At 46.7% G+C, this 26,113-nt stretch overlaps 7 protein-coding genes and 1 non-coding gene across 8 annotated transcripts; 3 read left to right on the top strand and 5 right to left on the bottom strand.

Moving 5' to 3' along the window:
• Positions 1-2,252: 2,252 nt before the first annotated feature.
• On the bottom strand, positions 2,253-4,738 carry SPPG_04964 (uncharacterized protein). Its single transcript, XM_016753203.1, has 2 exons — positions 4,435-4,738; positions 2,253-4,193 (listed from the first exon to the last, which is right to left on the bottom strand). Exons 1-2 carry the CDS (start codon positions 4,693-4,695, stop codon positions 2,853-2,855), a joined length of 1,602 nt encoding a protein of 533 aa, XP_016607615.1. The 5' UTR covers positions 4,696-4,738; the 3' UTR covers positions 2,253-2,852.
• Positions 4,739-5,571: 833 nt separating this feature from the next.
• On the bottom strand, positions 5,572-6,096 carry SPPG_04963 (uncharacterized protein; the record flags this gene model as incomplete). Its single annotated transcript, XM_016753202.1, has 2 exons — positions 5,572-5,905; positions 5,954-6,096. 2 exons carry the CDS (start codon positions 6,094-6,096, stop codon positions 5,572-5,574), a joined length of 477 nt encoding a protein of 158 aa, XP_016607614.1.
• A 1,013-nt stretch (positions 6,097-7,109) lies between these two features.
• Positions 7,110-7,191, top strand: SPPG_10096. Its single transcript has one exon. It is a non-coding gene; the product is annotated as a tRNA-Leu (tRNA).
• Positions 7,192-7,364: 173 nt separating this feature from the next.
• SPPG_04962 (uncharacterized protein) lies at positions 7,365-10,933 on the bottom strand (the record flags this gene model as incomplete). Its single annotated transcript, XM_016753201.1, has 11 exons — positions 7,365-7,756; positions 7,820-8,575; positions 8,643-9,062; positions 9,118-9,351; positions 9,419-9,586; positions 9,646-9,729; positions 9,791-9,979; positions 10,033-10,253; positions 10,308-10,497; positions 10,553-10,748; positions 10,821-10,933. 11 exons carry the CDS (start codon positions 10,931-10,933, stop codon positions 7,463-7,465), a joined length of 2,865 nt encoding a protein of 954 aa, XP_016607613.1. The 3' UTR covers positions 7,365-7,462.
• An 86-nt stretch (positions 10,934-11,019) lies between these two features.
• On the top strand, positions 11,020-11,859 carry SPPG_04961 (uncharacterized protein). Its single transcript, XM_016753200.1, has 4 exons — positions 11,020-11,120; positions 11,208-11,301; positions 11,370-11,416; positions 11,493-11,859. Exons 1-4 carry the CDS (start codon positions 11,084-11,086, stop codon positions 11,633-11,635), a joined length of 321 nt encoding a protein of 106 aa, XP_016607612.1. The 5' UTR covers positions 11,020-11,083; the 3' UTR covers positions 11,636-11,859.
• Positions 11,860-12,208: 349 nt separating this feature from the next.
• On the bottom strand, positions 12,209-13,915 carry SPPG_04960 (uncharacterized protein). The gene is made up of 5 exons (XM_016753199.1): positions 13,437-13,915; positions 13,173-13,361; positions 13,063-13,105; positions 12,864-12,994; positions 12,209-12,803 (listed from the first exon to the last, which is right to left on the bottom strand). Exons 1-5 carry the CDS (start codon positions 13,710-13,712, stop codon positions 12,378-12,380), a joined length of 1,065 nt encoding a protein of 354 aa, XP_016607611.1. The 5' UTR covers positions 13,713-13,915; the 3' UTR covers positions 12,209-12,377.
• A 1,014-nt stretch (positions 13,916-14,929) lies between these two features.
• Positions 14,930-21,877, top strand: SPPG_04959 (uncharacterized protein). The gene is made up of 31 exons (XM_016753198.1): positions 14,930-15,098; positions 15,158-15,276; positions 15,337-16,004; positions 16,064-16,435; positions 16,492-16,626; positions 16,687-16,744; positions 16,806-16,929; positions 16,992-17,417; positions 17,485-17,517; positions 17,582-17,708; positions 17,765-17,956; positions 18,017-18,085; positions 18,143-18,247; positions 18,306-18,740; positions 18,806-18,835; positions 18,916-18,943; positions 18,998-19,093; positions 19,161-19,185; positions 19,266-19,414; positions 19,490-19,513; positions 19,581-19,592; positions 19,654-19,740; positions 19,810-19,827; positions 19,898-20,006; positions 20,072-20,237; positions 20,300-20,439; positions 20,510-20,575; positions 20,632-20,710; positions 20,775-20,848; positions 20,906-21,493; positions 21,551-21,877. Exons 1-31 carry the CDS (start codon positions 14,943-14,945, stop codon positions 21,611-21,613), a joined length of 4,773 nt encoding a protein of 1,590 aa, XP_016607610.1. The 5' UTR covers positions 14,930-14,942; the 3' UTR covers positions 21,614-21,877.
• Positions 21,878-23,636: 1,759 nt separating this feature from the next.
• On the bottom strand, positions 23,637-26,007 carry SPPG_04958 (uncharacterized protein). Its single transcript, XM_016753197.1, has 5 exons — positions 25,396-26,007; positions 24,846-25,334; positions 24,665-24,786; positions 23,812-24,487; positions 23,637-23,741 (listed from the first exon to the last, which is right to left on the bottom strand). The coding sequence occupies exons 1-5, from the start codon at positions 25,982-25,984 to the stop codon at positions 23,719-23,721; spliced, it is 1,899 nt and encodes a 632-aa protein (XP_016607609.1). The 5' UTR covers positions 25,985-26,007; the 3' UTR covers positions 23,637-23,718.
• Between the last annotated feature and the right edge of the window lie 106 nt (positions 26,008-26,113).

Below are 26,113 nucleotides of genomic sequence, written 5' to 3'. Positions count from 1 at the left end.
CGAAGGCAGAGCCAGACCACTGTCCAGAACCATCCCCTCCTGGAGCCCGCTAGTGCGAGAACCAGGAGTCTAGCCTTTGCCGGGAAAGCTCCACTGAGCAGTCCGTTTTCGCTTGATACCCTCCCATGCAGTGTGATGCTCAGACCACACTGCACCCCAACTTTCATGCGCACGTACCTTAAGAATTCAAGCCTTCTCCAACTGTGTACGTAGGAAATTCCACTTTGATTTGAGACTATTCCCTGTTTCTTGTTCCTTTTTCGGTTGTTCTCTGCTCTCCAATCTTGTATATTTTCAGCTGTATCTTCGTATCATTCCTGGAACGTGTTGGATATGAGAGTATGCATTTGCAGTATACAGCTTGCACTTCACACAGGGTACTCGCTCTACAAAGGCGGCGCCGGACCATTGCCCAACGCCATCCCCTCCTGGCACCCGCAAGCGAATACCAGGAGACTAGCCTTTGCCGGGAAAGCTCCTATGAGCAGTCCGTTTTCACGAGTACCCATGAGGGTCAGGTATAGCTCTACAAAGGCGGCGCCGGACCATTGCCCAACGCCATCCCCTCCTGGCACCCGCAAGCGAATACCAGGAGACTAGCCTTTGCCGGGAAAGCTCCTATGAGCAGTCCGTTTTCACTAATACCCACCCGGTGCAGTGCGATGCAGACGAGAGCACGAGCTCTACAAAGGCGGCGCCGGACCATTGCCCAACGCCATCCCCTCCTGGCACCCGCAAGCGAATACCAGGAGACTAGCCTTTGCCGGGAAAGCTCCTATGAGCAGTCCGTTTTCACTCGGGCTATCCAGCGATGCTGGACTCTTACAGCACACTCCACCTCTATAAGATTGATATTATACACATACCTTTACGTTTCCGGGAATCTCCGCTTGGATTGGATTTTAAAGTCTCCAAGTCGTTCAAGGCAATCGAGGCACTGGATCTTACAGTTTACGAAGCTTGCATATTGATAATGGTAGATGTATTAGTATCATCTTAGATTCACAACCAAAGAAAACCGAAATACCAAAGTCCTTCTTGGCTTCAGCCAGGACGTCTTGTAACTTCCATCTAGCGGGCATCTTGTTGTCTCATCGCGTCCCGGCGCCCACACACGCGCGTCGAAAAAAGGTACGAGCATGATCCCACATGACACCAAATGCGTCCTGAACTTTCGGACATCACCCGGGCGGATCACCGACCTGGTTTTCCTCTGCTCATATTATGACTAGTTTTACATGCTTTAAGAATACACTAAGAGGTCTGTAGTATTCTCCATGCATCGGATAATGTGTTCCATATGTGTACCCGGCCAATATTGCTATTCAAGTCTGGAACAAACTGGTCAAAAGCTGTCGGCGCCGACATGGTGGTTGGATATTCGGCGTTTCTCGTTCTCCTGTCGCTTATTTTCTCTCTTCTCCAGTCTTGTATATTTTCAGCTGTATCTTCGTATCATTTCTGGTAACGTGTTAGAAATGAAAGTATGTGTTTGCAGTATACAGCTTGCGCTTCACAGCAGAGGGCACTACCCTCTACAAAGGCAGCTGCAGACCACTGTCCAGAGCCATGCCCTCCGCACCCTTCTTGTGCGGAAAACTGTCCTTGTGGAGGAATACATCGATGCAAAAGTCCCAAATGTAAATATTGAGATAGGTCTTGGAATGAACGTGACGGTTGGAGGTGGGGCATCCGCTGTATCGACAACGACATCCCATCCAAGAAGCCCCGATGGCCGCACCAACCTGTCACATCACCCCGTCGTTGATGACATATTCATGGTCCAGCTTCTTTACCAAGGAGTGTCCTTATGATCCCTTTATGAGAGTCATGAAACCGACTCTTTGTGGGTGTTGATCTATGACAACGAGAAGTTGATTATGGCATATTCGCTGTTTCGGTGACTTTTACACACCTTGCTGTTGTCTATACCTCTGAATGATGGCAAAAGACGCTTGAAGCGTCATTAATCCATTTATATTTGATTGACAGGTTGCGTAGTGTAATCAAGTTCTCATGGCATTTTTGTGACCCATCTGGGCAGCACGGGAAGTGGACAAGAGTATTTTAGCTCGTGCTGACCGATGCTGTGACAAGACAATGGGCATTAATGTCTGGAATACAAAGTCATTGCTAATATTCGGAACGGTAGTGGTGTTTCAAAGTCTTGAATGCATGGAGCTGCATCTATCAAGTTCTTAATGTCATTCACAATCTGCAGTGCAGTACACAAACTAGTAACAACATATCATGAAAATCTCAGAGACCATCTCAGGCTTTAGCTGAACTCCAGCTGGAGTCAACAAAATCTGCGCATGAGGTGGGGTAGATGTCAAGGAAAAGATTTCTTGTCGGAGATCATCGATGCTAGAAAAATAAAGGCATTGCCGAGCCAAACCTGTCAGCATGAATATGACTATCACAGAATCGCGACACCCTCCTGGTAAGCCCTTTTATATTTCCTATGGTATGCCCCTACCAATCCAGTCATCCTATGCTGCTAGTATTGGACACTGCAGAAGATCGTATAACTACTTCCATCCACCGCCCATGAACATGGTTCCTCCGACCTTTACGTGCTCGACATTTCCCATGATGCGCATTGCGCAAAGAACAATTATACCTAACAACATATCACGCATGCAAGCGGCAAGTCTTCATCCTTGTCTTCATCCTCGTCTTTCTCATCATCACTCGTAATCAACAACCGATTTGGATCATTCTCCTGCTTCTGCTTCTCCTCCCACTCCTTGTCCAACTGCCACCCACTCTTGTAATCTCCTCGATCGGGCATAAATTTACATGAATCCCCGTACCCACAAAATCTTTGCAAGACAAACTATTTGACATTATCAACCATTGTTGCTGGCACGCTTTTTTGGAGTGACGACTCCGCGAATCAAGTTGAGGGAACGGGTACGGTTCAAGTTTACTTGCCCAAGAAGGCTCCGTGGACGGCCATTTAACATCTTGGCGGTACGAATCATTATGTTGCGAAAGGTAAGGAACGCATAAGCAAGATCCACAACAGCGGTGACGTCTATGTCCCCTATCGGAAGGCCCGCTTCCATCCACTGATGCATTGCAAATAAACCCGGAGACCACTCGAAGGAGAGATAAAAGTGTACTGTTCTGTTCACAACGTGAAAAAACGGCACGATCATGTCTTCGTTGTTAGCCATTTCGTTTAGTTTCATTAGCTGAGCTCGTGCGGTTTTTGCAAGATCGACGATGTTCTCCAACGCGTGCTCCTGGTGCTCCTCCAACGGCCCAGAGTTCTCCCCACAGCCGATCTCCACACCACTTATTCGGTAGAGGTAATCCACGAATTTCCCCTTTTTGTCCCTACAATGCCCTCTACCATGTTTTTCGTATTGGTCAGCCCTGCTCATCACCTCACCATACAAGAGCAACCAGGCGCCTGGAACATCCGCGAGCTTGATCATCGTATGTGCGTCAAGGCTACGTTCGTTGAGGCCGGATACGGGTGCGTATTTTTCCAAGAAATGCGCTGCCTCTTGTATGGCTCTGCTAATGTACTTTGCGTCGTTATCATCCACCTTTCCATCTTGCACCCCAAGCGACGCAAATAAACCACTCAGACCAAATTCCTCACAGATTTGCGATAGCGAGCGGATCGACATTTCCTGCACCGGCAGGGCTTCGAGAAGACTTGTTGCTGAACCGGAGAGGGTGCCTTCAGTAGATTTAATGACATTATTGCACATGTCTTCGATACGTTGGCGGGACGTATCCGAAAGGAGTGAAACGCTCTCCGCATCGCTCGTATCTAACACTCCCCAGTACAATGTACTGAAATATGCAGGTTTATGTTTACCAGGCATGGTGTGGAGGTGTTTGATGCGTTGTACGATTGCATGTTCTTTGGATTCTTTACCGAGCGTTACCAATGTCGCTTCAAGTTCCTTAATATCCTCTAGCCTGGCAGCGGTATCCAAATCAAGAGTGTCTACTATTGGAGGTGGAACAGTGTCAAGGGAAGGTGAGGGTTCCGCATCTAGACACTCAGTGGCTTTCCGCTTCCGGAGCCTCGTCAACGTCTTTGTGTAATCTTCACTTTGAGTCTTCACAGACTCATACATGGATCGTATGACCGGTTGTACTAGCTTGGATTGCTCATACGCATCCTTTTCCGTTTTAAAAATGCGCGCTGCCAAATCAAGATCATCTCTCTACAAGAAAGGTATATCAGCGTTCCCTTTGCATTTCACACACAGGGTACTACACTCTACAAAGGCAGCTCCAGACCATTGCCCAACGCCATCCCCTCCTAGAGCCCGCTACTGCGAATAAACCAGGAGACTAGCCTTTGCCGGGGAAGCTCCACTGAGCAGTCCGTTTTCACCAGTGCTATTCAGCGTAGCCGGACTCTTACAGCATCATGCACCTCTGTGATTGATATTACGCACATACCTTTACACTCCCAGCTCTCCTTGACTCTTGTAATAAACATTTCCACCTAGTTTTGCATTCGGGTGTGTCCGCTCGCGCGAACTCGTTCATATAACTTGTGCCCAAATCGTTGATTGTGTCTAGGTAACGATTCCTCCATACGTCTATGTCATTACTGAAATATGTCTCCGGGCCATACTCGTCTTTCACTGCCGCTAAAAAATCGTGAAATTTCCACTTTGCTGGTGGTTGACCAAAACAAGAAAGATCGCGACAATCCATCGTCTCAACACGCGCGCTCTACCAGTCGTATCGACCCTATTTAAAACATCACAGCAGGTTTGAAGTGGTCTATTGCGGTTGCAATCATTCAACTATTCCATTTGGCCATCCCATCAAACCTGGTTATCGCACGCACTGCAATTTTCCTGCTAAACTTGAACGAGCAAAATGTCGATACTACAAGTAGGGTACTCCCCGTACCGTCGTGATCCCACATGATTAAACGCATCGATAAATGATTTAACATCGAACACGACCTGCAATGTCTAAGTTCATCATTGACCCTGTTTTCCTCTACTTTACAACATATCATAAACTAGAAAACAGGCGGAGTATTTTCTATGCATCGGATATTAATTTATGTATATGTAGTCTGTCACATATCCAGCAATATTTGTGAAAATAGTCTAAAGTAAATCGGTCCAAGTGTCGGCCGTGTCCAATTGAGATTTGGGGGGATCATGTACGAGCAAGCGGGCATGAGGAGCTGTGGAGCAAATGGTGGAGCTGTGGAGCGCATTTCGTAAATATTTGTTAATAATAAACAAGTACTTTTTAAAGAATAGATTAACATTAAACAAGTATTTGATATAAATCCTTAATAAATACTTTAATATAATATATTAGTCCGAAATAAATGGTGTATTCAGTAGTAGATAATAATGATTACTATTAGTTATCAATGATTTAACCTCCGCAAGTTCATGTCATAACTTGGTCCAATAAGTCCCGTTCACTATAATGGGGAGTACCCGACAGCTATTACTGTTGACGTGTGCAGATAGTGTGCAGACATGTCAAGAGGTTTTTGACTAAAGTGACGTGAGCACAGCAATACAATTGGGGTTACCTTTTATCTTTTTTATCCCCCCAAGCTTATAAACTCTTTCCACCACCTCCTTCCCCATCGTCCCATTCTGGCATTTTCGCCCTCCTATCATTGAGCACAGCCAATTGCCCCGTATATTCCTGCGTTAAGCCAGAACAAGCCGTTACGCCATCCGGTTTTTCGTAGTAACGTATTCTCTCCGCTAAAGTCCGGCTGGTCCGCCCTCCTTTGTTCATCCGCCCGAGAATCGCTTCTCTAACATCCCTTTGGGCAATGAATGGAGGTAGTCGACGAATATCACCACACAAACATGGGTCGGTCATCAACGAAAGAACCTGGGGCTCAAATACTGCGGGCGCCTCGTCGTTTCCAACGAGTTTCCTGCCTCAGAAATCACCATTAGCCACCGTGCTGCCATCGGGTACCTACCACACCACATTTGCTCGCCGAACCAGCTGGATTTTCATTCGATACAGGCCCCAGTTGTATTTTACTATTTCGTCTTCCTTTCTCCTTCCTGGTCCGCGGTCCACCGGTGGTTGGATAGGTTGGATAACGGCTTGTTCTGGCATAACGCAGGAATATACGGGGCAATTGGCTGTGCTCAATGATAGGAGGGCGAAAGTGCGTATGTGTAATTGAATAGACTACATTTGAATGTCAGCTACACAAAATCGAATGAACTAGATGTCGTTTTTATACATTGGAAAATATTTTCTCTATATGTTTCTGGCAAATATTTGCAATCCCAAGTCTGAAAGAAACGGGTCAAAGCTGTCGGCCCCGACATGGTGGGAAGAGGCTTAATGATTCCTTGTTGCTCGTTCTTCACTTGTTTTCTCTGTTCTCCAGTCTTATATTTTCAGCTGTATCTTTTGTATCAACTCGGGTAACGTGTTGGAACTAAGAGTATGCGTTTGCAGTACACAGCTAGCTTTTCACAAGTACTACGCTCTACATAGGCAGCTCCAGACCATTGTCCAGAGCCATCCCCTCCTGGCACCCCCATGAAGTGCGAAAACCAGGAAACTAGCCTGTGTCGGGAAAGCTCCCTTGAGCAGTCCAGTTTCGCCCGTGCTATCCAGCTGTGCTGGACTCTGACGCACATTCCAATGATACACACATACAATTTGGAATTCCAGGTTTCTCCAACTATGTGAGCAAGGAATTTCACTGTGATCCAAGTTCTGGGGGCGGCTCAACTTTCTTGAATTCGTGTATAAAAGATGGTTCCCATGGCATCTACTGTGTGGCAGGTATTAGCAGCGTACTATACCTCTACGATCGATAGTACGCGGATATATTTTAGGCCTTCTCCCACTCTGCGAGCAGGGAATTTCACTTTGATGAACGTTCGGGGGTTCTCAGCTCTCTTGGATTCGTGCAAACAGATGGTTCCGATGGCATTTACTGTGCGCACTATTGCGTTCCGACAAGAACGCACGAAACTTCCACACTACTGGTACTCGACTGAAAACCGGTAGATCGCAGGAGGTCAGTTCTGTGCGTGAAGTTGGTTGCCCAACACACTCATCTATCTCAGCTTGTTCGCGACATAATGAAACTTGCCTCCTGAATTTGTATAGCACCTTTGTCCGAGCGGTCTAAGGAGCTGGTCTCAAGTTCCAGTCTCGAAAGAGGCGTGAGTTCGAATCTCACAGGGTGCATTTGTGTAGTTAAAGCGTCTCTTTTTCCATCCTTTTGCTGGACAGGGTTGGCTTTTGATCAGTAGAACATGATCTTCTTCATGTATATTGCATGGCACCTTTACCGGAGCAGTTAAGGAGCTGGTCTCAAATTCCAGTCTCGACAAGGTGGTTCCTCTCCATGTTAAAAATGTCCAAATTGTTGTGCTCGCTTTTGAAGGCCTCGCTGTAATTACTGAGCACCAGTCTCTTTCTAATGTTCATTTTTCATTCGCTCAAATGCTATGCATAACTATATCCCAAAAATCTCCCTAAGATCCTCCTCAACCCTCGCCCTCCTCTCCCTCCGCTCATCCACAACACCTTTACCCGCCTGTCTAATACCCGCAAACGCATCCGAAATCAACCGTTCTTTCCTAGCCTGAATACTCAAAATCCTTTCCTCAATCGTATCAGACACAACAATGTGGACGACAGAAACTGGCTTGGTTTGTCCGAGGCGATACACACGGTCGATAGCTTGAGTTTGGATACTACTGTTCCAATGTTGGTCAAGGAGGTATACGTGGTTGGCGGGTGTGAGGTTCTGCGTTGGAATGTATTCATCAGTTTTGGTAAGCAGAAACTGGAATACGATGCTATAGCATACCAAGCCCAATGCCCCACATTTGAGGGAAATCAACATGACATGAGCGTCCTCTACAATCTCTTCATCCGCCATCCGTTTTTTTCCTTTTCTTGGTGTCGCTGTTGGACGCTTGGTGGCAACGCCGCTAAACCTCCTCAAAACATCTTCGCGTCGCTTCATGGACATGGTTCCATCAAACCTAACATATCGGATCCCCGCTTGCGTCAAAAACGGTTCAACACAGTCAAGCATGCCAGTAAATTGGGAAAACACGAGTGATTTCTCGTTGGGTGGTGTAGCTTTTAGGAAACGAAGGAGGTGGTGGATTTTAGTGGATTTGAAGGGTAAATTGCGAGTTGGATGGGTTGATGGTTCAATGGGAGTCGGTGTTGGGTCGGGATGAGATGATTCTGGTGGTGGTGGGGGTGGTAATGGTAAAAGCACTCGATTCTCCAAATCGCCTCGACACATGGGACAAACCGGATTCGTGCTCTTCACCTCTGAAATACATGCCTTACAAAACACATGTGCGCAAGGCGTCACGACGGGTTCCTTTAGTGTGTCCAAGCAAACACAGCAATCCTCATTGTTTTGATCCGCTTCAACGAGTTTGTTGATGAGGTATTTGATGTTTTCGTCGGTTAGATCGAGTTGGGTGGGAGTGGCGAACGAGTTGGACATCAACTCCTCTATAAAGTGCTTCGGACACAGGTCCTTGTTGACGCAAATTTGACGGAGGCGTGTGAGAAAAACTAGGACATTTGCGTAATTGGCCGACTGGTGTCCATCATTAGGTTCTTTGCAGCTTCACGCTTCATACACCAAACAACTCAAACATACTTACCATCGTTCCCTCCTTGACATATTCTTCAACGCGCCTCTGACTCTCCGTCTCAACAACTTTATACACCTCTCGCTCTTCCTCCCCAAACTCACAACGGAACATAAACACCTTACACTCTGGGAGCTCCACAATAGGCCTTCCATTTATCTTCATTCTCTTTGTCCTCCTCAAACACAAATTCTGCATCAAAACTCTCAATCGAGTCAGCCCATCCCGATCGCCCAATCGTAACGAACGGGTAAAGCATCGGTTCCACCATTGATGATCGTTGAATGGCGTAAAGTGTAAGAATTTGATGAGAGAAAACATGTCGTCGAGGGTGTTTATGATGGGTGTTCCCGTCAGAACCCAGCGTCGTTCAGAGGTGAGGGCGTAGCATGCATTGGATATTTTGGCTCGGCGGTTCCGGATGATGTGGCCCTAGTGTAATATGAGCACATACATTGGATAAGAAAACTGGCAATAGACAACAAACCTCATCCAAAATAACTCGGCGCCATTTTATGCTATACAACAGGCCGTTTTCGGACGGCCCTTTCTTAGGTTTAGTCTTTCCCTTGGTAGTCTCTGAATAGTCTTCGTTGAACTCCATGGCAAGGGTTTGATACGTTGTAATGACCACGTCATATTTCTTTAAAGTCGCTGCGGTTTGCGGTCGGTCCGCGCCATAATAAACCAAGTAACGGAGTTTGCCATCGGGTACGTGACGCTGCACGAAAGATCAGCTCTTAGACGAGCTCCAGTCCATGTACAGTTGTGCAACAGTATCAACTCACGTCAATCTGCTCTCTCCAGTTATAAAGAACCGATAGTGGCGCAACAATGAGCGTTTGATGGCCGTATTTCGCCCTCGTCGAGGTTGTCGCAGGTGGAGCAATGAGAGGCGCGCCCGTTGGATCACTCAAAATCAATGCAATAGAGGTAAGGGTTTTACCTAGACCCATCTAATGGAAGACAAGATTAATATTCATGGCAATCATCTACCGGTTTGAACACAACGTACGTCATCTGCCAGCATTCCGCCGCGGCAGAGTTCGGGCGGATTGCGCACTGGTGAATTGGTGGCCACGTTAAGGTAGTATGCCCCCTGCAATGTTCCCTTTTGTTAATGCTCGAAAACACCGTCACCAGAGCGGTTTCTTACAAACCTTCTCGTCACTTCTCTTCATCCAGAACTGCCTCTGATCGCTTTCATCTGTCGGAAGCGAAGGATGCTCGGAGTGTACCATCCACGCCAGAGCCTGCAACTGGTGCGGATGCAGCCGCGTACAAAGAGCTGGGGGCGACGGATGAAGGGGAAGATCGGAGACCTCTTTGCCTTGTTGGCAGAGCGAATCCTGTAAGTTTGTCAATCTTCTGAGCTTAGACAACCAGGAGAATTAGTACTCACCAAGACTTTACGGGACTCATTGACGTCCGCTTTGGTCCCGGCCTGCATCAAGTCTTGCAGCGGTTGGGGCAGCGGTTGTGGAGGGGGACCTTTTGCAGACGAAGAGGACGGGCCCTTGGAAGATGTTCCAATGAATGGTTTCAACGCCGCCATAACCTGATCGTAAGATTCGCGCGGTCCGTACACCTCCAAATCGAGTGATATCCTATACACATTGTCGCCTAAACTACCCTTATGAGATCGATGCCCAATGAGAAAGAAGACATGATGCGCACCTCCGTAGGGAACTGTTCCCTCGACTCTTATCGTACCGGCATCCATAAAAGGCGCCAAGACCGCAGCCTGCTCCCTGGGTATATGTCCCACCTGATCATTTCGCATATTGAGCACTTTGATAGCATTCCTATCATATGGATTCAACGGCTCCCGTTCTAAAATGACGCTTTCCCCCTTCCCAACCATCCCCTTTATATAAGGATTAGATTTTTTGTTTGACGCGGGGACAGACAAGATTCCATACTTTGTAATACCGAATACCGACAATGGTACTTCGGTAGTTGGTGTATTCCACATCATTCCGCTGAGTTGGTTCAATGACCTCTTGGGAAGGCGTAGGGTCTTCTTCTGTGTGTTGGTCTGGTGTATCGACTATTTGAAGAGCTTGATGGATCTCGCTGTAATCAAAAAGGGGAACCAACTCGGTAAGGGGAGTACTGCTTTAGCGTTTTGAGACGAATTTAAGGTTAGGTGAAAAATGCATAAGCGTCAGCATTTGCCTTCCAACGTACTTTTCCGCCTCGTCTTCACCAACACCGTCACCACCAGACGTTTTTCTACGCTTCGAAGTATCTATCGTGATGTCGCTGGACGACGCAAAGCCCCGCTTCCCCGTAGCGCCCATGGCAGCCAACTGGGCAGCAAAAACCTGAGCACTCTGGGAAATTCAACACAGCGAACATGGGCGATAATCGCGCATGTGAGTCATTCCCGAGTGTTCCGTCAAGAATCATCGTTTTCAATCTTGTTGCGAATCTCATCGTTCCATACAAGAATGTCGCATCATCCTGCCTACACTCTTGGCGGCGTGTGTACGTAGGCTTGCCTGCCAGTCCGGCAGTGTTTATATTGAAAACCAAGTACATGATTGCTTACGATGCAGCTGTTTTTACTTTAAGGCGCCTTGGGAGGTTACATTGGATATCAGCGCACCCGCTCAAGGCCTTCTCTGATTGCAGGCCTGGCCTTTGGGGCACTGTATACTCTATCTGGGTAAGTGTGTTGGTCCGTCTTGTGAAAATACATTTTGGGGTCATTAGTATTGACGAGTGATTTGAAAGCTACTTGATTCAAAACAACCAAAACTACGGTATTGAACTCGCTACAGGTTCGTCATGCACATTGCGGACACTCTTCCTTTCCTTTTTGTTAGGTCCTTTCAGTCTGATGTACACACCTTTTAGGCACATCCGCACTTTTGCTGGCAGCAATGGGTCGTCGCGCTCTCAAAACTCGCAAACCTGTGCCTTCTGTCTTGGCGATACTTGGTGTTGTTGGCAGTGGATATTACGGGCGAAAGTTGTGGGAGCAGATCAATGGAGTTTAATAGATTTCAATATATTGCTTTTCTTGGCAATTTAATGGTGGAAGGTTGAGCACTGAACATTTCTGTGGGAAGGGCGTAGCACAGTTTTCGGTCAGCGTTGTTCTCTCCTGTTGGTCTGGTCCGTTGAGTAGAAATGCCAAGCCATATGCATCTCAAGGTTGGGACTGGATCGAGTGGTCTTTTTGTTGGTCATCGATCTCCAATATATTACTGTGAATCTCCTCCTTCCTGACCGATACTGATGTTCAACCAGCTTCCAGCATGCTAAAGATTCCAGTGTGAACGGCTGCGGGGGAGTCACAGCTATGGGGCCTGGCTAAATTGAAGCCAGTTTCTTGTGTGTTAAAATGGCCGTAGGCGGTGGAATACCTCTGCTCCTATACTTGTTCACAATTTCACACTATAAAGTTCCCAATTTTGAGGGTGTGGCGCGTAGATTGAAACTGTTCCTAACTTTAACTTTAAATCAAAAAGTTGGGACTGTGCTAATGTAAAAATGAAATGCCAAGCTTAACCTTAAATTTCTCTTGTCCGGGGCTCAATCATTTTCAGCTCCGGTCATTTCATGGTAGGGTCTGGGGCATTTTTGATTTTATAAAAAGGGAGACCTTGCTCTCCCCCAACTCTGATTATAATTTCTATACAAGCTCTTGTTTGCTACAAGTATATACTGGTCTCGAAAAATGTGTCTTTACATGCAAAATGAAAAATGCGTACGCAAAGGATTGCCACCGACATCCGCTCAACGAAGGGGAACTACCTCTATTCCGCCTGCCAGAACTGCTGGAGCAGGCACTTGAGTCTGTGTGGCTTGACTCGGGACAACGGCGGACGTTGATTCTGGTTGTTCGGTAGCCGATATCGGAGTCGAAATTTCAACCTTATTCGGGATCGCTACTTGCGTGCCGGCGGGCGGTGGAGCAACATTGTCATTGCGCATTAACGGACGAGAATTGAAGCCAACGATATCCACCAAGGGCATGTACTCTTCTAGGGTGAGTTTTACGGGCTGTTGGACAACATTCCATAGTACGTTTTCGCTGCACGGTGGGGTTGTGAGGGAGCCGTTGTAGACAAAATCGGAAGATTGCTTGATTAGTGAGAGGATTGGGGCGAAGGAGATGCCGGGTATGGTTGTTTCCTGATCGCGCGCTTTGATTTTCGGCAGCTGTGAGCGAGGCAAGAATGTTAGAGTTGATTATTTGCACAAAGTCTCAGTGCTACATACGTGAGGAACAAGCTGAGACAGGAAACTGTTGGCTCCTTCCCCGTTCTGACCAGCAAAATCGAAGAAGACGGCGAGAACAGAGATTCGACCGGCTTTGTTTTGGTGAACCATGTGCATCTCAATTGGCAAGTCTAAAAGTAGGCCATATGGAGGATTGGATCACGGTTGGAAAGAAATATGAACGTCATGTAAGACTTACGTTTCTCCTGGAGCCGGTGCTCGCTAGGAGTATGAAAGTGGAACTGCGCATGGAAATCGTTTAGCAAAACAAATGAGAGCTCAATAAGCGGAACTGTTGGCGACGCTCACCTGTTTCAACTCGAAAAACTCTCCGTTTCCAGCTACGAATCCCATCTCCTTTTGGCCCTCGGGCATCTCAACTTCAACGGTATTACCATTATTGAAAAACTTTACAGGTGTGCAAACGTCTTGGAATCGGACATCAAGTCGTGGGGGTTGAAGGAGGTTGGGAGCCGCAGCCAACAGATCAATGGGGGACTAAATAAGCCACATCTAGGCGGTTAGCGCTTTTTTTTTTTAAAAAAAAAAACCAAAGCAACACCAAAGCCATACCTGGTTTTTGCCTGTTTGGCACTCTCCAGGCCATGTCGATGGTCCGTCAAAGGCTCCATATCCAAATTCAATCTTGCCTTCTCGGCGGCCGAGACCGCTGGAACCCTCACCAAACGTTACGGTACTGCCAGTACTTTTCGCTTGGCTGTTTTGGCGACTCGTAGCAAGACAATTGAAACCTTTGTTGTTTTCCGTCCGACGCACGGTTGGATGTGCATTGGCAGACAGCAACAAAAGCAGTGGTGAAACGACAAGGACCAATGTTCTGCTCAACATTTTTTTGCACAGATTTGCTGGTGGTAAATTCAGTGCTTGCTTGCGGTAACTTTTAAAGTTTCCCAAAAGAAAAGCTTTGAGCAGGACGATGTGGGGGGAATGTCACTTGCTTTATATCCCTATTCCTTGGCTGAAACTGCAAAAGCAAAAAAGCCAAAAAGCCTATCTGCCTGAAAAAGTTTAAATTGTGGAGGGGGACTAATAGTAATAATAAACTTGCCCCCATCTTTAGTAGTCACGGCAAAGTTAATTTCATACGCGCCAAAAACAAGCCTTAATCGTCCAATAAAAGAGTTGCGGCAAGTCCCCACCGCATGTTATTAATTTTCAATATTTCTGTAGAGTTGCTGTTTATGTATTTTCATAACGGATATTTTGAGTCTAGACGGGTCGCTAATACTAATATCACTGGCAAGAAAGAGGGAAACATCACGTCGTTTCAGATCGTTCGTATTTCTTTGGTGGGTCTGTCGATAGACTAGAACTCGTCTACGTTCTTGCCAAGTGCTCAAGGGCTTGTCGAACAACAAGAAAAGAAAGATTGCTGAGTCAATTGGCCAAGCCCTATCTGCACAGACAAAAGTACATGCTGACTATAATCTACCACATGTGTGCTTGTTGTGGGATTAGCTGTTCTTAAGGACTCTGCTGGTATCCTTTTGCAGGTGCGCAGTTGACATATGGGAGGCAGCTTACGCCCAGCACTCGAAATACATAAGAGGATAGAGACGAATGTCGTATCATATGTTGAAAAGTGAGACAGGGGGCAATCTGTCATTCGCACTCACGGCTTGATCACGGGAGATGCCGTGTCGACAGCAACTCCTACATGTACTTGAAATCTTTGATCGCAGGACATTTGATAATGACAAGCAGTGTTGATTGAAAACAGTCGGGTATATGCTGGCGGGATAATGCAACTCTAGTAAAACAAGCAGCCACAGTTTTCACCATGCTATGGTTGGCAGGTTGTAGTTGACAATTTCGAGATAGATTTCCTTCTCGTTGTTGGTTTAAAGAAACACACCAAAGAAGAGTTTCTTCTCTAAGACAGACCTGTTCCGACTCGACTCGGTGTTGTCGTTCCTGGCGTCCTATATATGCATGCAACCGCTCATTTTGTATTTGTGTCGTCCAAGGTTCTACTGTAGTAATTTGCAGATGTATTGGATAGGCTCGATTTCAGAACAAGCCTTCTCTAGAGGTTGTATAGAAAGCTCGGCCTCATCCATGCCTACCAAAAGCCGCCCATCTATATGTGAAATGGCCAGAAGATATGTTTGCCGTCGGAATGGGCAGTCACCTTTGCAGGCGTTCGAACGCTTCTGTTACCCGCTGGCCCTCAGCGTTTGTAGGCATGCAGGCCTCCGTTTTCGTACCCTTCATGTAGGATCACTGGCACAGCTGGCCGTCCGCATGACGAAACTCAAAGGGCACCTGCACAGGTCAAACTACCAGTAACCGGCGTAACTGGACTCTGCAATGTGCTGTGCATGCCCGCCAACAGCAACACTTGCAGTGCAAGGATCTGTTCAATTTTGGGGAACGACGCGCCCTCGACAAGGCAAGTTTGACAGGTGCTCGTTTGACAAACTGGGAATAACCGGGCATGGCTGATGGATAGGTCTGCACGGATGTCAGTTTTCCAAACCCTGCCGCGTTCAAAGGAAAACCCCAACAATCACAGTCGACGGATGTTGCGGGGAATGGGTCAGAAAAGGACGGCGGGTTGTTGTTGCGTGGTGCAAGAGGACCGAGACCCATTTGATACTCAAATTCCTTGCACCAGTTGCTGCCAATTCTTTGCATCCTGTTTACCATCTTTTTTCAGTCAAGACCTGGTTAAAAAGAAGAAGAAGGTTTCGCGAAAGAGTATCAAGGGTCGCAAAAGCAGCAGCGCAAATGAACGCGACGATGATTTTCTGGAACCCGTCATCCTTCCGCCAATCATAAACTCTCGCAAATTGGCCTTACCCGCTAATTGCCCAGCATTTCACATCGATGCCATTGTCGAAGTACGCGATGGTGCTAAAACCTGGTGGCCTGGCCGCGTTGTAACAGTTCAGTCCGGAAAAGTATGTGTTCATTATGATGGATGGGGAGATCAGTACGATGAATGGATTGATTGTGAGAGCCAACGGATACGACTAGCCACTCAAATGCCAGCAGATCAATGCAGTGAACGGATCAGTCAGGAAAATGAACATGGACAGACTGGAGAGGCGGGCATCGGTCCCGATGCGGTCATTTTAGTCGGTCGCTCTGTCAGAGAAAAGCGCAAAAAAAGTGCAGGTCGGTGCGCTTACTAGGATCATATCAGCAATATGAACTTAACTTGCCTACATATCAAGCTTACACGAACCAAAAAAACGCAAAGCGGAAAAAGGCCAACAGTCGCACCAATGTCACAGTCGTAAATCCCATCACCTCGAAAAGTACGGAGAGTGCGACCCCCGCCCGTCCACAAGGCTTCAATGCCCAACAACCCAGATCGTCCAGTACATCACCGGTGGACAATTTTGGCATATTCCGCGCGGCAGCCAATCGAGAAGCCAGAGAGGCCTACATCAGTCGAAGGGCACTTGCTAATGATGCAACAGCGGATGACATGAAACGATTATATGGAAAGGGAGCCCGTGTTGAAGTATGCTGTGCTGGCGGGGAGCGGTATATGGCAACGGTGATCAAAACCAGATCATGGCAAGTACTTGTCCAGTATGATGGTGAGTGCTGCAGGATCTGCCGGAATTCAAAGTGGTTGACTCATGCGTGGATCGAGGCTGGGATGAGGCATGGAATGAATGGATTGATATGAATTCGAGCAAGATGAAACTAGTGGAGGCGGCAAGCGGGGAAAACAATTCTTCTGAAGATGGAAACTCATCAGCTGGCGAATGTAGCTCCGAGGAAGACGGTGAAGCATGAATGTCGTTCCAACGCTTCATCGTCATTTCTGATGTAGTCTCGCTTCAAGATGAACAAAAGTGGAAGATTTTTTGTAACCGATGCGAGAAACGGATCAGGCAATATAGGTAGGAAGCAACTGCTATATGGATGTTGACTATAACTGAACACTCTTGGGATTGATCATAGGTACTTTTGCACATATTGCGAGGTTCCGTCGGAAGGATTCGAGTACGAATCGTTCGATCTATGCCTAGCATGTTTTCAACAAGATTTTCCTTTGGATCATCCGCATCCCATACAATCCTTTGCGGTACTATATCATGTCATCTTTAAGCGCCAAACATGGATGCTAAGATTTTGCGACATGAACAGGTCGAACCGCTTTTAGATACCGACGATCCAACGAGAAGAAAGTTCAAAGATGGCGAGCTGGTTTCCACCTTTGTTCTTGACGAGTTCGACACATCGTATATCGCGATGGGCACGAATCAGTCGCAAATCGATGCTGAGACCGTTGTCACGGCCATTCCCATGGTCCCACGCTGCGCATTCTGTCATTCAGAAAGAACTGATATCGTAGGGCCGTTCATTGGTCCCCATCCGTTCCGAAACACACGTATATCTGGCCGGCGCATGCCGCTTCCGTCTTCCGAAAAGAAAAACAGTGGTAAGAACAGGAGGGTGCCGATTTTCTGGGCCCACGATGCTTGTGCGCGGTTTTCTCCTGAGGTGTACTTTATGAAGGACTCGGGAAAATGGCATAACGTGCTTAAAGCCCTCGCGAGAGGTCGTGGAGTGGTATGTATGTGGGCCATTTCCAAGATTCCTACATTTATTTACGACCGTGGTTTGTTGTGTACACTAGAAATGCGCGGCATGCAAAGAACGTGGAGCAACGGCGAGTATACAGATACTGCATTGCGGAAACATTATAATAACAAGCTGCTTTTTGGTATCCATAGATAGGATGCTTTGATGTTCGCTGTACACGCAGTTACCATGTCGGATGTACCAGAAAGCCGCTCTCGCAATTCGAAGAAGGTGTGATCTTTTGGTGTCCGCGCCACGAATCTCTTGTGAACAAAGCAGGTATGGCTACCTTTCCGGCAAATGCAACCGTACTTGTCGCTGATGGATTTCTCCAGACAATTACAAGGATGTGTACAATTGTGACGTGTGCTCAAACTCCCTTGGGCTATCGGACAATGACGAGCAATGGCATACCTGCGATGAATGTGCACAAAATCATTTCAATACATTCGACTTGTGCAAAGAATGCTTTGAAGGTCGGTTTCCCGAGACACATGATCACGGCAAAGACCGCTTCATAACTACCTGTGAGTTCCTCCAAGTTTTTGTGAGCGTTACGGGGGATTAATCTCGTCTCACATGGTTAGGTATGAGCCAACGAAAAGAAATCAGAGAGATGGAGCAACAATTGGCTAGAGAACTGGTTGCTGCAAATGGTACAAAGCCTCGTGCTGTGAATGGTGTCGAATATTTCACCTACTGAACTGTCACAGCCTCCCGAAAGTCCCTCGGACAACGACGAAAAAAGAAACTCGAGCGGGCATCTGGTATACGTTGCGCATATTGTTGGATAGATTCATCTTCTCGGTGGAGAAAAGGTGGGCTCCAACTTCGCGATTAAGAATGCAGCTTACTAACGGTAGGGGGAATTAAAAGGTTACAACGGCATCCCAATGTGCGAAGACTGCTTCCAAATGGCTTCATCAGCCTTCGCCAGCTCCAAAGCCCCAGAGCTGTGCGCTACTCCCGAGGCAATTCCATCCCCTTCGCCTTCTGAGAGCCTATCACAATCACCGGTTAACGCCCCAACACCTGTGCCAGTAAGAATAGAAGCCGATTCTCCAGCACCGGTTTTGGACCCGACATCTATGGAGCGAGTGTATAGAACGGAAATCGAAGCATATAGCCACGAATACTATCTCACGAGGGGGGTGGTAGGAAAAGCTAGTGGAGCGGACGAGATTGGAGCTGCCGAAGTGAACAAGTCGTCCGAATTCGGAATATTGCAATCCTATGCCCCGACGGACGATCAGCTCTTTACGATGGGATTTGACACTAGTTTTTATGATATTCCGGGACGGGCGCCGCGATGTTGGTATTTGACATTTTCCTTTTTATGGTGGACCATCGTGACAAGGATTTTCTTCTTGCTGCAGGGGCGACTCACTCGGGAGGAGATTATCACGGTTGGTTGTCGTCCGCGTCTTGGTGTTAAATGACCATGGCACTTACCCTTCACATCAAATATTTTGCTGAACTCTGATAGGTACCTGGCTCCCGCAAATTGTGCGCATGTAAGTATACTAGTGTGTCCTCAAAACCGCCAAATGAGAACCAACGTGTCATAGGTCACTTCTACGGTATACGTCTGAAGGAGAGCGAGTCCTATCCAACTTTTCTGGTCGCGGGACAGATGCCATCGAATGCTTCCTGTTAAAACGACGGTATGGTTACGACAAAGAGACAAGAGCTCTCATAAATCAATGAACTCATTCCATCCTGTTACGATAGATGTTGCTCTGTGGACATCAACCCGGTAAACTCCACCTTTGAATGTAGACAGATCTCATTGATGGAAATCTTATGATACTATTGTCATTGCCTTACCCTGTTTAGGCGTCGGTAGCTTTATCTCAGCGTAACGTATCATTCTCAGTGCCCCCAGAGCTTGGTTTGACGGCGGCATATCGTCCGGTCATTGTACTTGCCGATTCCAGAGAATTAATTGGATCATTATTCGAGGATGAGAGCTACGACCACATACTGTGCGTTTGAAGTCTTTCAGATTTTGAAATCTTCAATTCTATGCTTACAAGGCAGTATGATGTTTGATGTCTCAGATCTCACCCGCCATACAAGGACTGGTATGTTGATTCCATTTGTTCGTGAGGCATGGTACTGAAGTACGTATTCGGCGCCTACCCATTACAGCGTTTCTTACAGGTAGGCACTATGCGATTCAATACACACCACTGGCACCTAATATTGCACATCATATTCATAGTGCACATATAGAAGGAGATTTGTCTCATTTCCCGGACATGGAGGATTTTCAGAAGGAGATGGAAAAGATTGTGGCAGAGACGTGGAGGTATATCTTACGCTGCAGCCAGCATCCTCACATTTGATAGAGCATGGTCAAACTAATATAACATCTCAGGCTTCTTAAACCAAACCGGTAATAAAGCATCGCTGTTGGCTCGTTGCAACCTACAACTGGGCTTAACAAACGGTGATGTCTCCTCAAGGCGCTGCACGCTCGGTATTGGTGACAACAGACGCGAGTGCTTTTATCAGCCTGTGTCGTTCCAAACGATCCGTACTTACATTAACGATGGGTTTGAATTGGAAGAACTGGTAGGTTTGCAATATTGTCGCTTTTAAAGACATACACAAGACCAATGCCGTTCAACATTTTGTAGATTGTGAAACGCCAGCGATACTGTCAAATGGCCCCGCTGGGCACATACTTGTGCACACAGTACAACTTTTTGATGTTCACTCATGAGTTTATTGCGATTTTGCGAAAAGTGGACGATCGTCAACATAGTGGCTTGTTTTCGTACTTGAAGGTGGATGATGATCATGGTACTGTGTATCCTCAAAGTCTGTTGTTTCGTATTATGCACTTGAAACTCAACGGTGTTCAGATTTCCATGTCAACCCAACCAGAATCCTTCGTGTGATTCCGGCTGCTCCAATCGACAGGACAAGCATCGTTATGGGAACTGTGTGGACATTCCGAGTGACGCAAAAACATTCCTTGGCTAGACTCGCAATGTCAAAATTGGTAATTGACCATTTGCTGCACCGATATTAACTCCTGTAGTGGGTTTTAATCCCCGTCATCTTTCGTGCAGATTGAGCGATTCGGAACGGATAGTGCGTACTGGGAGGAAGTATCCATTAGCGAGTTTCGCAACAAGGTATTGTAGCAGGATGGAGTCTCTCTTGCCGCAAGTTTGCTGTAACGGTTTTGCAGGTAATTAGGGCCGCAGTATATGATGATCTGTGTGCTGAACGAGATCCGCCGGAGGAGGAGGATGAAGAAGAGGAAAACGGTAGGTGTCCAACGAGAGCAAATGTATTTTCAGAGGCACATGGATTGACTGGACAACTGAGCAGGCACAGAAGTGACCGAATACGAACGAAGGCGAAGAGAGCAGCTCAGTAAGAATACTAGGGAATTGTTATCTATGGTGCGACTTTACACATTTCAACGAGCGCAAGGGCCGTCACTTACATGATGAATGCAGGGTCTCATCTCTGAACTGAGCCCAGAAGGGGAAGATGATGCGAAACATCTTGAAACCCTACTTGCAATGCCTCCTGTTCAGACGATTCAACATGAAGGGTGCCCAACAATGCATCCGCCTTCCTCTCCGGTAATTATCTTTGTTCCCCATATCAACGCACCATCCACCGCTATCCTACCGCATGCTTGGATCAATGAGTACCGCAAATTCGTGATAGACTGCGCCCGCGATGCAGCTGCACGCTTGACAGATGGCGGGTACTTTATCATTGGTGTCAAAGATGCCAGAATCTTCCTACCACCCAAAACAGACCCATCTTCAGAAAACGAACAGCCATGTGGCATTCAAACAAAATACGTACCTCTTGGCCTTTTGGTTAGTGAAGATCTTTCCAGGTATTTTGAAGGCTCGGAGATGCGGCTCAAGGATTTTGTGGTGGCTGTGCCTGAGGGATATTCTCGGGACAAGGGGATAGAGTTTGAGGAAATGAAGGCTAGAATCGATGAGGATGAACAAGAATGGAAAAGTGAACAAGAGAAGGAAGCTAATGGACAGTCAAACGTGAGACGACTTTTACCAATTGTCCAGGTATATATCAGACGGCTCCATGTCGGTATATCCTGGATCTCAAACACGTTTTTATAGGCATACTACTTCATTTATGCCAAGCAAGCTGGTAATCGGAAACTCAGCGAACCTAGCTCCTGACCGTTGCCACCATAACTAAACTAGCACCACCTTCCATCCTAATTACCACCTACTTTCTGGGACACTTTTGCTTACATTGTCTAGTGTTTCTCTGTGTGGGTGATTAGATATACGCCTTCAGATAGGTGATGGAACGTTGGGCTCCAGCACTGGATATTCAATTCAAAATGTTCTGATAGGAAGGCATGAGGAGTAGAGATTTATAGATTCTTCAAAATAGCTGAACGGTCCGCATTATAATAGTCATGTCACCTTTCAAGCCCAGCTTACAGTTAACATATAAGCTAACTCTTCTATGCCATGCTTGACATATCAAAAACGCTACATTCCATTTTCACAATCAATCAAAGACGATATGCAAACCTCGCACATAATGCCCTGTCTCGAATTCACAGAGTTCATTCTCGCACACGCAGACGAGACTCACGGCAATCACGTCCTTGATCTGGAAAGGACCTTTTTCGCCGCCCCAAACTTTTTACCCATTTTTACTCTTGCATAGCTTGTTCGATTTTACATCAGCAGCGATATCAACCAAACCCAAAGCTTAAGCTTTGCGTGGGATGTTCTGCGAACAATGTTCACTGATGTAGATCATGCAGCAGGTAAATGTGGCTAGCTATTGCTTTGTTCATTGTCATAGGTATGGACACTCACACCAATCGGCATGTGCTCATTGTCTTAGTTGCCTCCATGGTCCGTTAACCTCCGTTCCAATCCAAAGTAAAATGGCTGAGGATGGCCTATTAGAGGGAAATCAAGTGCTTCTTATGAAAAAGGCGGTGGGATATGAAACGACGTTTTCCGAGATCGTCCAGAATTATTTTCAATCAATGGGCAAAAGGTCAGAAATACAAGGTGGATAGCCTAGGTGTTCCAGGTTGAAGATAGGGTTGAGACAAAGGAGAAAAGCTGGATGCCCCGTGAGAATTTAACTGATCAGATTCAAATGAGCGCAGACGACAATATACACAGATTCGGACCCCAAGCTTCAACCGAATGCGACTATCGCTTCCATCAAGACTGGGTTCCGTTTACTCATGAAAGACGCTGCAAAATCTTACGATCACCATTCGAAAGCTGGATGTGATCGATGCCGAAATTTCACATTCGTCATGAGGCATACCGATATCTAAAAGTAATGATATCCTTGTCGCCTTCATCATGGAAAGCGTTAGTAAGGCCTCTTGTCTTCAATGTATCATGGCAGGTTCAGGGGAACTGAAGGAACTTCCTTTACGCTGATCTATCACCTTCAAATCAGAGTTGTAAAGACTGGACCGTCCGTGCCGAGCTTTCGTTGGGAAGCTGGAGATTTAGCCCTCCGAGACCGGCTCGTTCCGATGCCGCTCGATAAGCAGCCGATACAAAACCATAAGCAGGTATTATTTAATTCCGACCTTTAGCAGAGTTCTATATGTATCACCACAACACCCGACAAGTACGGTGCACTGCAATGTTGAGAGCCCCTATAATGATGAATGTGGCCCACAATTTTGCCTTGTGTATTCGCTCGGAAACTCGCATACTGCGGTCCCTTCAAATCCTTGAGCCAACTGCACTCTGCCCAAGAAATTGCGTGCAACAGATGTCAAGTCTATACCATTGAGTGCCATTTTGGACTACATTTGCGCAATGCTCTACATTCATAAATGTTACGGTCACTGCAACGTTCCTTTTGACACTACAAGTGCATATTATCATTGTGCCCTTATTTCAGTATCTTGTGAAACAAGTTTTCATAAACAATCAAAAAAGCATCAGTCCAGCTGAACTCTATATAATGGTGTTAAAGTTGGTTATGTTGATTAATGGATCCTATCGAAGATGCTATAGGATCAGAACTTGAATAACCAAGTGAGTTATTAAGTAACTCTGATCTGAAAAGTCGTAATACTTGACTGCATGATCTTTAAATTAATGTCTATTTGGCTGTCCTATGTGCCCAGAACTGTTTAGAGGTCAAGGAGCTGCCGTGTCTCATTCGAGGATGGCTTTACTCTCCTAATACGCAGCCATAAAATGCGCACAAATAATAATCATGTATTTTAAACCTTTGTACAGAATTTAATGAAGAAAAATAATACAGCATAAAAACGAGTGGCCTAAAGGTCATCATCACTGTCATCTAGAAAAATATTGAAAAGAGACATTAACACGGATCCAAAGATGCATTTATAATCAAACTTATCCCATACCAGCACCCGGCAGTTGAGCGATGGGAAAGTGTTCCGAGAAGTCGTATGCCTCATCAACCATGTTATCACCATCAGCTCCGTATAGCTTTTGCGACTTCTTTTCCAGTTTACGCTTTTGCTTCAATTGCTTCTTTCTTGACTGGTTGAGCTGTGGGTTTATCGCCGCCTCCGCCGCGGTCAAAGCTGGCTCTGCCTTTTCCGAGTTTGATTTTGTTGAGCGTCGCGTCTTCTCCTTGAATCGGATCTCGGGCTGGCCCGAACCAGATGCAACCTCTTCCATCGGTACCGCTTCGGGTGCCTCATCTGAGTCCTCTTCGTCTTCGTCTTCATCCATCGCATCGTCATCCTCCTCGCTATCCGATTCTTCCTCATCCCGGAACCCTTCAGGTAATTCATTCATGTCCATGTCCACCATAGCATCAGCTCCGTTTGACAGGGCCAGTATACTTGTCGGGATCTCTGACTTGCTCTTCACGGTAGTGAGAAGGTCTTTGCCTTCGGTTTCGACGATCTCGGGTAGCTCGAACTCGCGACTCCAGGATTCCACAATAGCGCTAGATACATGAGAGGCAACTGGTAGACCAGCTGTTGGAGGAACAGTGTAGAAGGGAATACGGCCAGAGTTCCAGTCTTGCAAAATCGATCGAGCGGCATTTTCAAGATCCGGTATTCCACCCTACAACAGGCATAGTTTAGTATCAAAAACGAGAGATATGCACGTTGTCAACTATGACTATAGTAGGCTCAGAGACTTAAATAAAATGAAGTCATTCTCTGCTCTAACCCCGCAGATCCAGTTGCATTTTCTCCTCACAGCCCCAGAGATCAGTCACTTCCCAGACAGTTTACTCACTTTTCGAAGCTTTCCACGTTGTCGTGCAATGTGAATCAAAAATTCACGGGTATCTGGGAACAGGGGCACGTTATATATCCGCATCAGCTGCTCTGGCTTGCAGCGCGAAACGATAACTTCCACTATAGCGAGGTAACGTCAGTCCACTGCGCAAGTCGGGTAAGGTAGAATGAAAACTTACCAGGCGATATGGGATCCTCTAGAAGTTCCACTTTGACACAATTTCGCAGCAAAACTTCAGCTTCGTCGCCTTCTCGGCTGCTTTGACTGAACACAATACCAGGACAATCCAATAATTTGATTCCTTTGTCCAACTGGATGGTTTGCGCAACTTTGGTAACCCCTGGCGTGGCCCCAACATTGCAAACCTTCGAGCGTTTCAGCGAGTTTATAACACTCGATTTCCCAACATTCGGAAAGCCGATGACCCCGACGGTGATTGATGTTTTGATATCGGCGTTTCTACAGTAGTTTTTCAGCAGCTTCATTAGGTTATCCGCACCAAGACATTCGCTGCTGCTCAAAAGCCGCTCTGATGCAATGTCAGTGGATATGGAAGATTGTCCCAAGTTGCTTCGCTGTGCTTGCGTCGACGCTTTGAAAGCAATAGTAGGGAACTCATTGCGGAGATACTTCAGCCACTGCTCGACTACCTCACGAGGGACCAAATCTAAGAGCATATTTATCAGCCGCAATTCCAAATAGAGCGCCGGTCTCCAAGAGAACATTACCGATTTTGTTTAAAATAAGAATGACACGTTTATTAGCACCGGCATTCAGAATCAGCTCCTCAATCTGTCTCGTCCGACAACCGAGAGGGTCCCTCGCGTCCAACACCTCCAAAATGACATCGGCGTTCTCCACAACCTTCTTGAACTCCTTGTAATACGCCTTTCTTGAGTTATCCTTCAACCCTGCTGCTGCGGCATCCATGGAGTGACCAGCGTAGAATCCGTCCTGGTTGTGGATCGACTGGGATGAATCGAATTCTTGTCCTCGTTTGGCAGCGTTTTTGGCGAGAGCTGCAAGATCGAGCTGGTCGGATGTCAGGCCGCGATTCTTGTTTTGTAAGGATTTTCGGGCCCCGCGCTGACGCTCTTTCTCTTCTGCAGCTTTGCGTTTGCTATCTTCCGCCTGCTGTAGAAGTTTGTCTTTGAAAGGAAACAAGTTGGGAATTCCTGGGTCCTTCTTCAGCCTTTTTGGTTGGGGATTCTTTTTTGCTTCCCTTCGCTGCTTCCTGTGATGCTCCGCAACTTTCTTTTCAACCTTGTACCGCATTGCTGCGGAAACCCGCTTGCTTTTTGCCTTCTTCGGGACCATTGTTCTCTCAGCTTTGGTTGACGAGGCGAATGCAGAGACCAAACCGCCGATTTAAGAGTAATCAGACAAAAATAAAAAAAGGTAATTCATTTAGTAGTCACTGTGCCACAAATCGGCTGTCACAGTGAA

Source organism: Spizellomyces punctatus, assembly GCF_000182565.1.
Source record: "Spizellomyces punctatus DAOM BR117 chromosome Unknown supercont1.8, whole genome shotgun sequence".
Taxonomy (NCBI): Eukaryota; Fungi; Chytridiomycota; class Chytridiomycetes; order Spizellomycetales; family Spizellomycetaceae; genus Spizellomyces; species Spizellomyces punctatus.
This window is presented reverse-complemented; position numbering and strand designations above follow the sequence as displayed.

Bases quoted from the DNA above. Each gene is read 5' to 3' on its own strand.
- SPPG_04964 (XM_016753203.1), bottom strand. From the start codon at position 4,695: ATGGATTGTCGCGATCTTTCTTGTTTTGGTCAACCACCAGCAAAGTGG. The intron at 4,194-4,434 runs GTATGTGCGTAA...CCTTTCTTGTAG, and splicing joins GGAGAGCTGGGAGTGTAAAG to AGAGATGATCTTGATTTGGC.
- SPPG_04961 (XM_016753200.1), top strand. From the start codon at position 11,084: ATGTCGCATCATCCTGCCTACACTCTTGGCGGCGTGT. The intron at 11,302-11,369 runs GTAAGTGTGTTG...GTGATTTGAAAG, and splicing joins GCACTGTATACTCTATCTGG to CTACTTGATTCAAAACAACC. The intron at 11,417-11,492 runs GTTCGTCATGCA...CACACCTTTTAG, and splicing joins CGGTATTGAACTCGCTACAG to GCACATCCGCACTTTTGCTG.
- SPPG_04960 (XM_016753199.1), bottom strand. From the start codon at position 13,712: ATGTTGAGCAGAACATTGGTCCTTGTCGTTTCACCACTGCTTTTGTTG. The intron at 13,362-13,436 runs GTATGGCTTTGG...TGGCTTATTTAG, and splicing joins GCCAAACAGGCAAAAACCAG to TCCCCCATTGATCTGTTGGC. The intron at 12,995-13,062 runs GTAAGTCTTACA...GCCTACTTTTAG, and splicing joins GCACCGGCTCCAGGAGAAAC to ACTTGCCAATTGAGATGCAC.
- SPPG_04959 (XM_016753198.1), top strand. From the start codon at position 14,943: ATGCCTACCAAAAGCCGCCCATCTATATGTGAAATGGCCAGAAGATAT. The intron at 15,277-15,336 runs GCAAGTTTGACA...GCTGATGGATAG, and splicing joins AACGACGCGCCCTCGACAAG to GTCTGCACGGATGTCAGTTT. The intron at 16,627-16,686 runs GTGAAGCATGAA...TCTCGCTTCAAG, and splicing joins ATGTAGCTCCGAGGAAGACG to ATGAACAAAAGTGGAAGATT.
- SPPG_04958 (XM_016753197.1), bottom strand. From the start codon at position 25,984: ATGGTCCCGAAGAAGGCAAAAAGCAAGCGGGTTTCCGCAGCAATGCGG. The intron at 24,488-24,664 runs GTGAGTAAACTG...TGCCTGTTGTAG, and splicing joins AACGTGGAAAGCTTCGAAAA to GGTGGAATACCGGATCTTGA. The intron at 23,742-23,811 runs GTATGGGATAAG...ATATTTTTCTAG, and splicing joins CGCTCAACTGCCGGGTGCTG to ATGACAGTGATGATGACCTT.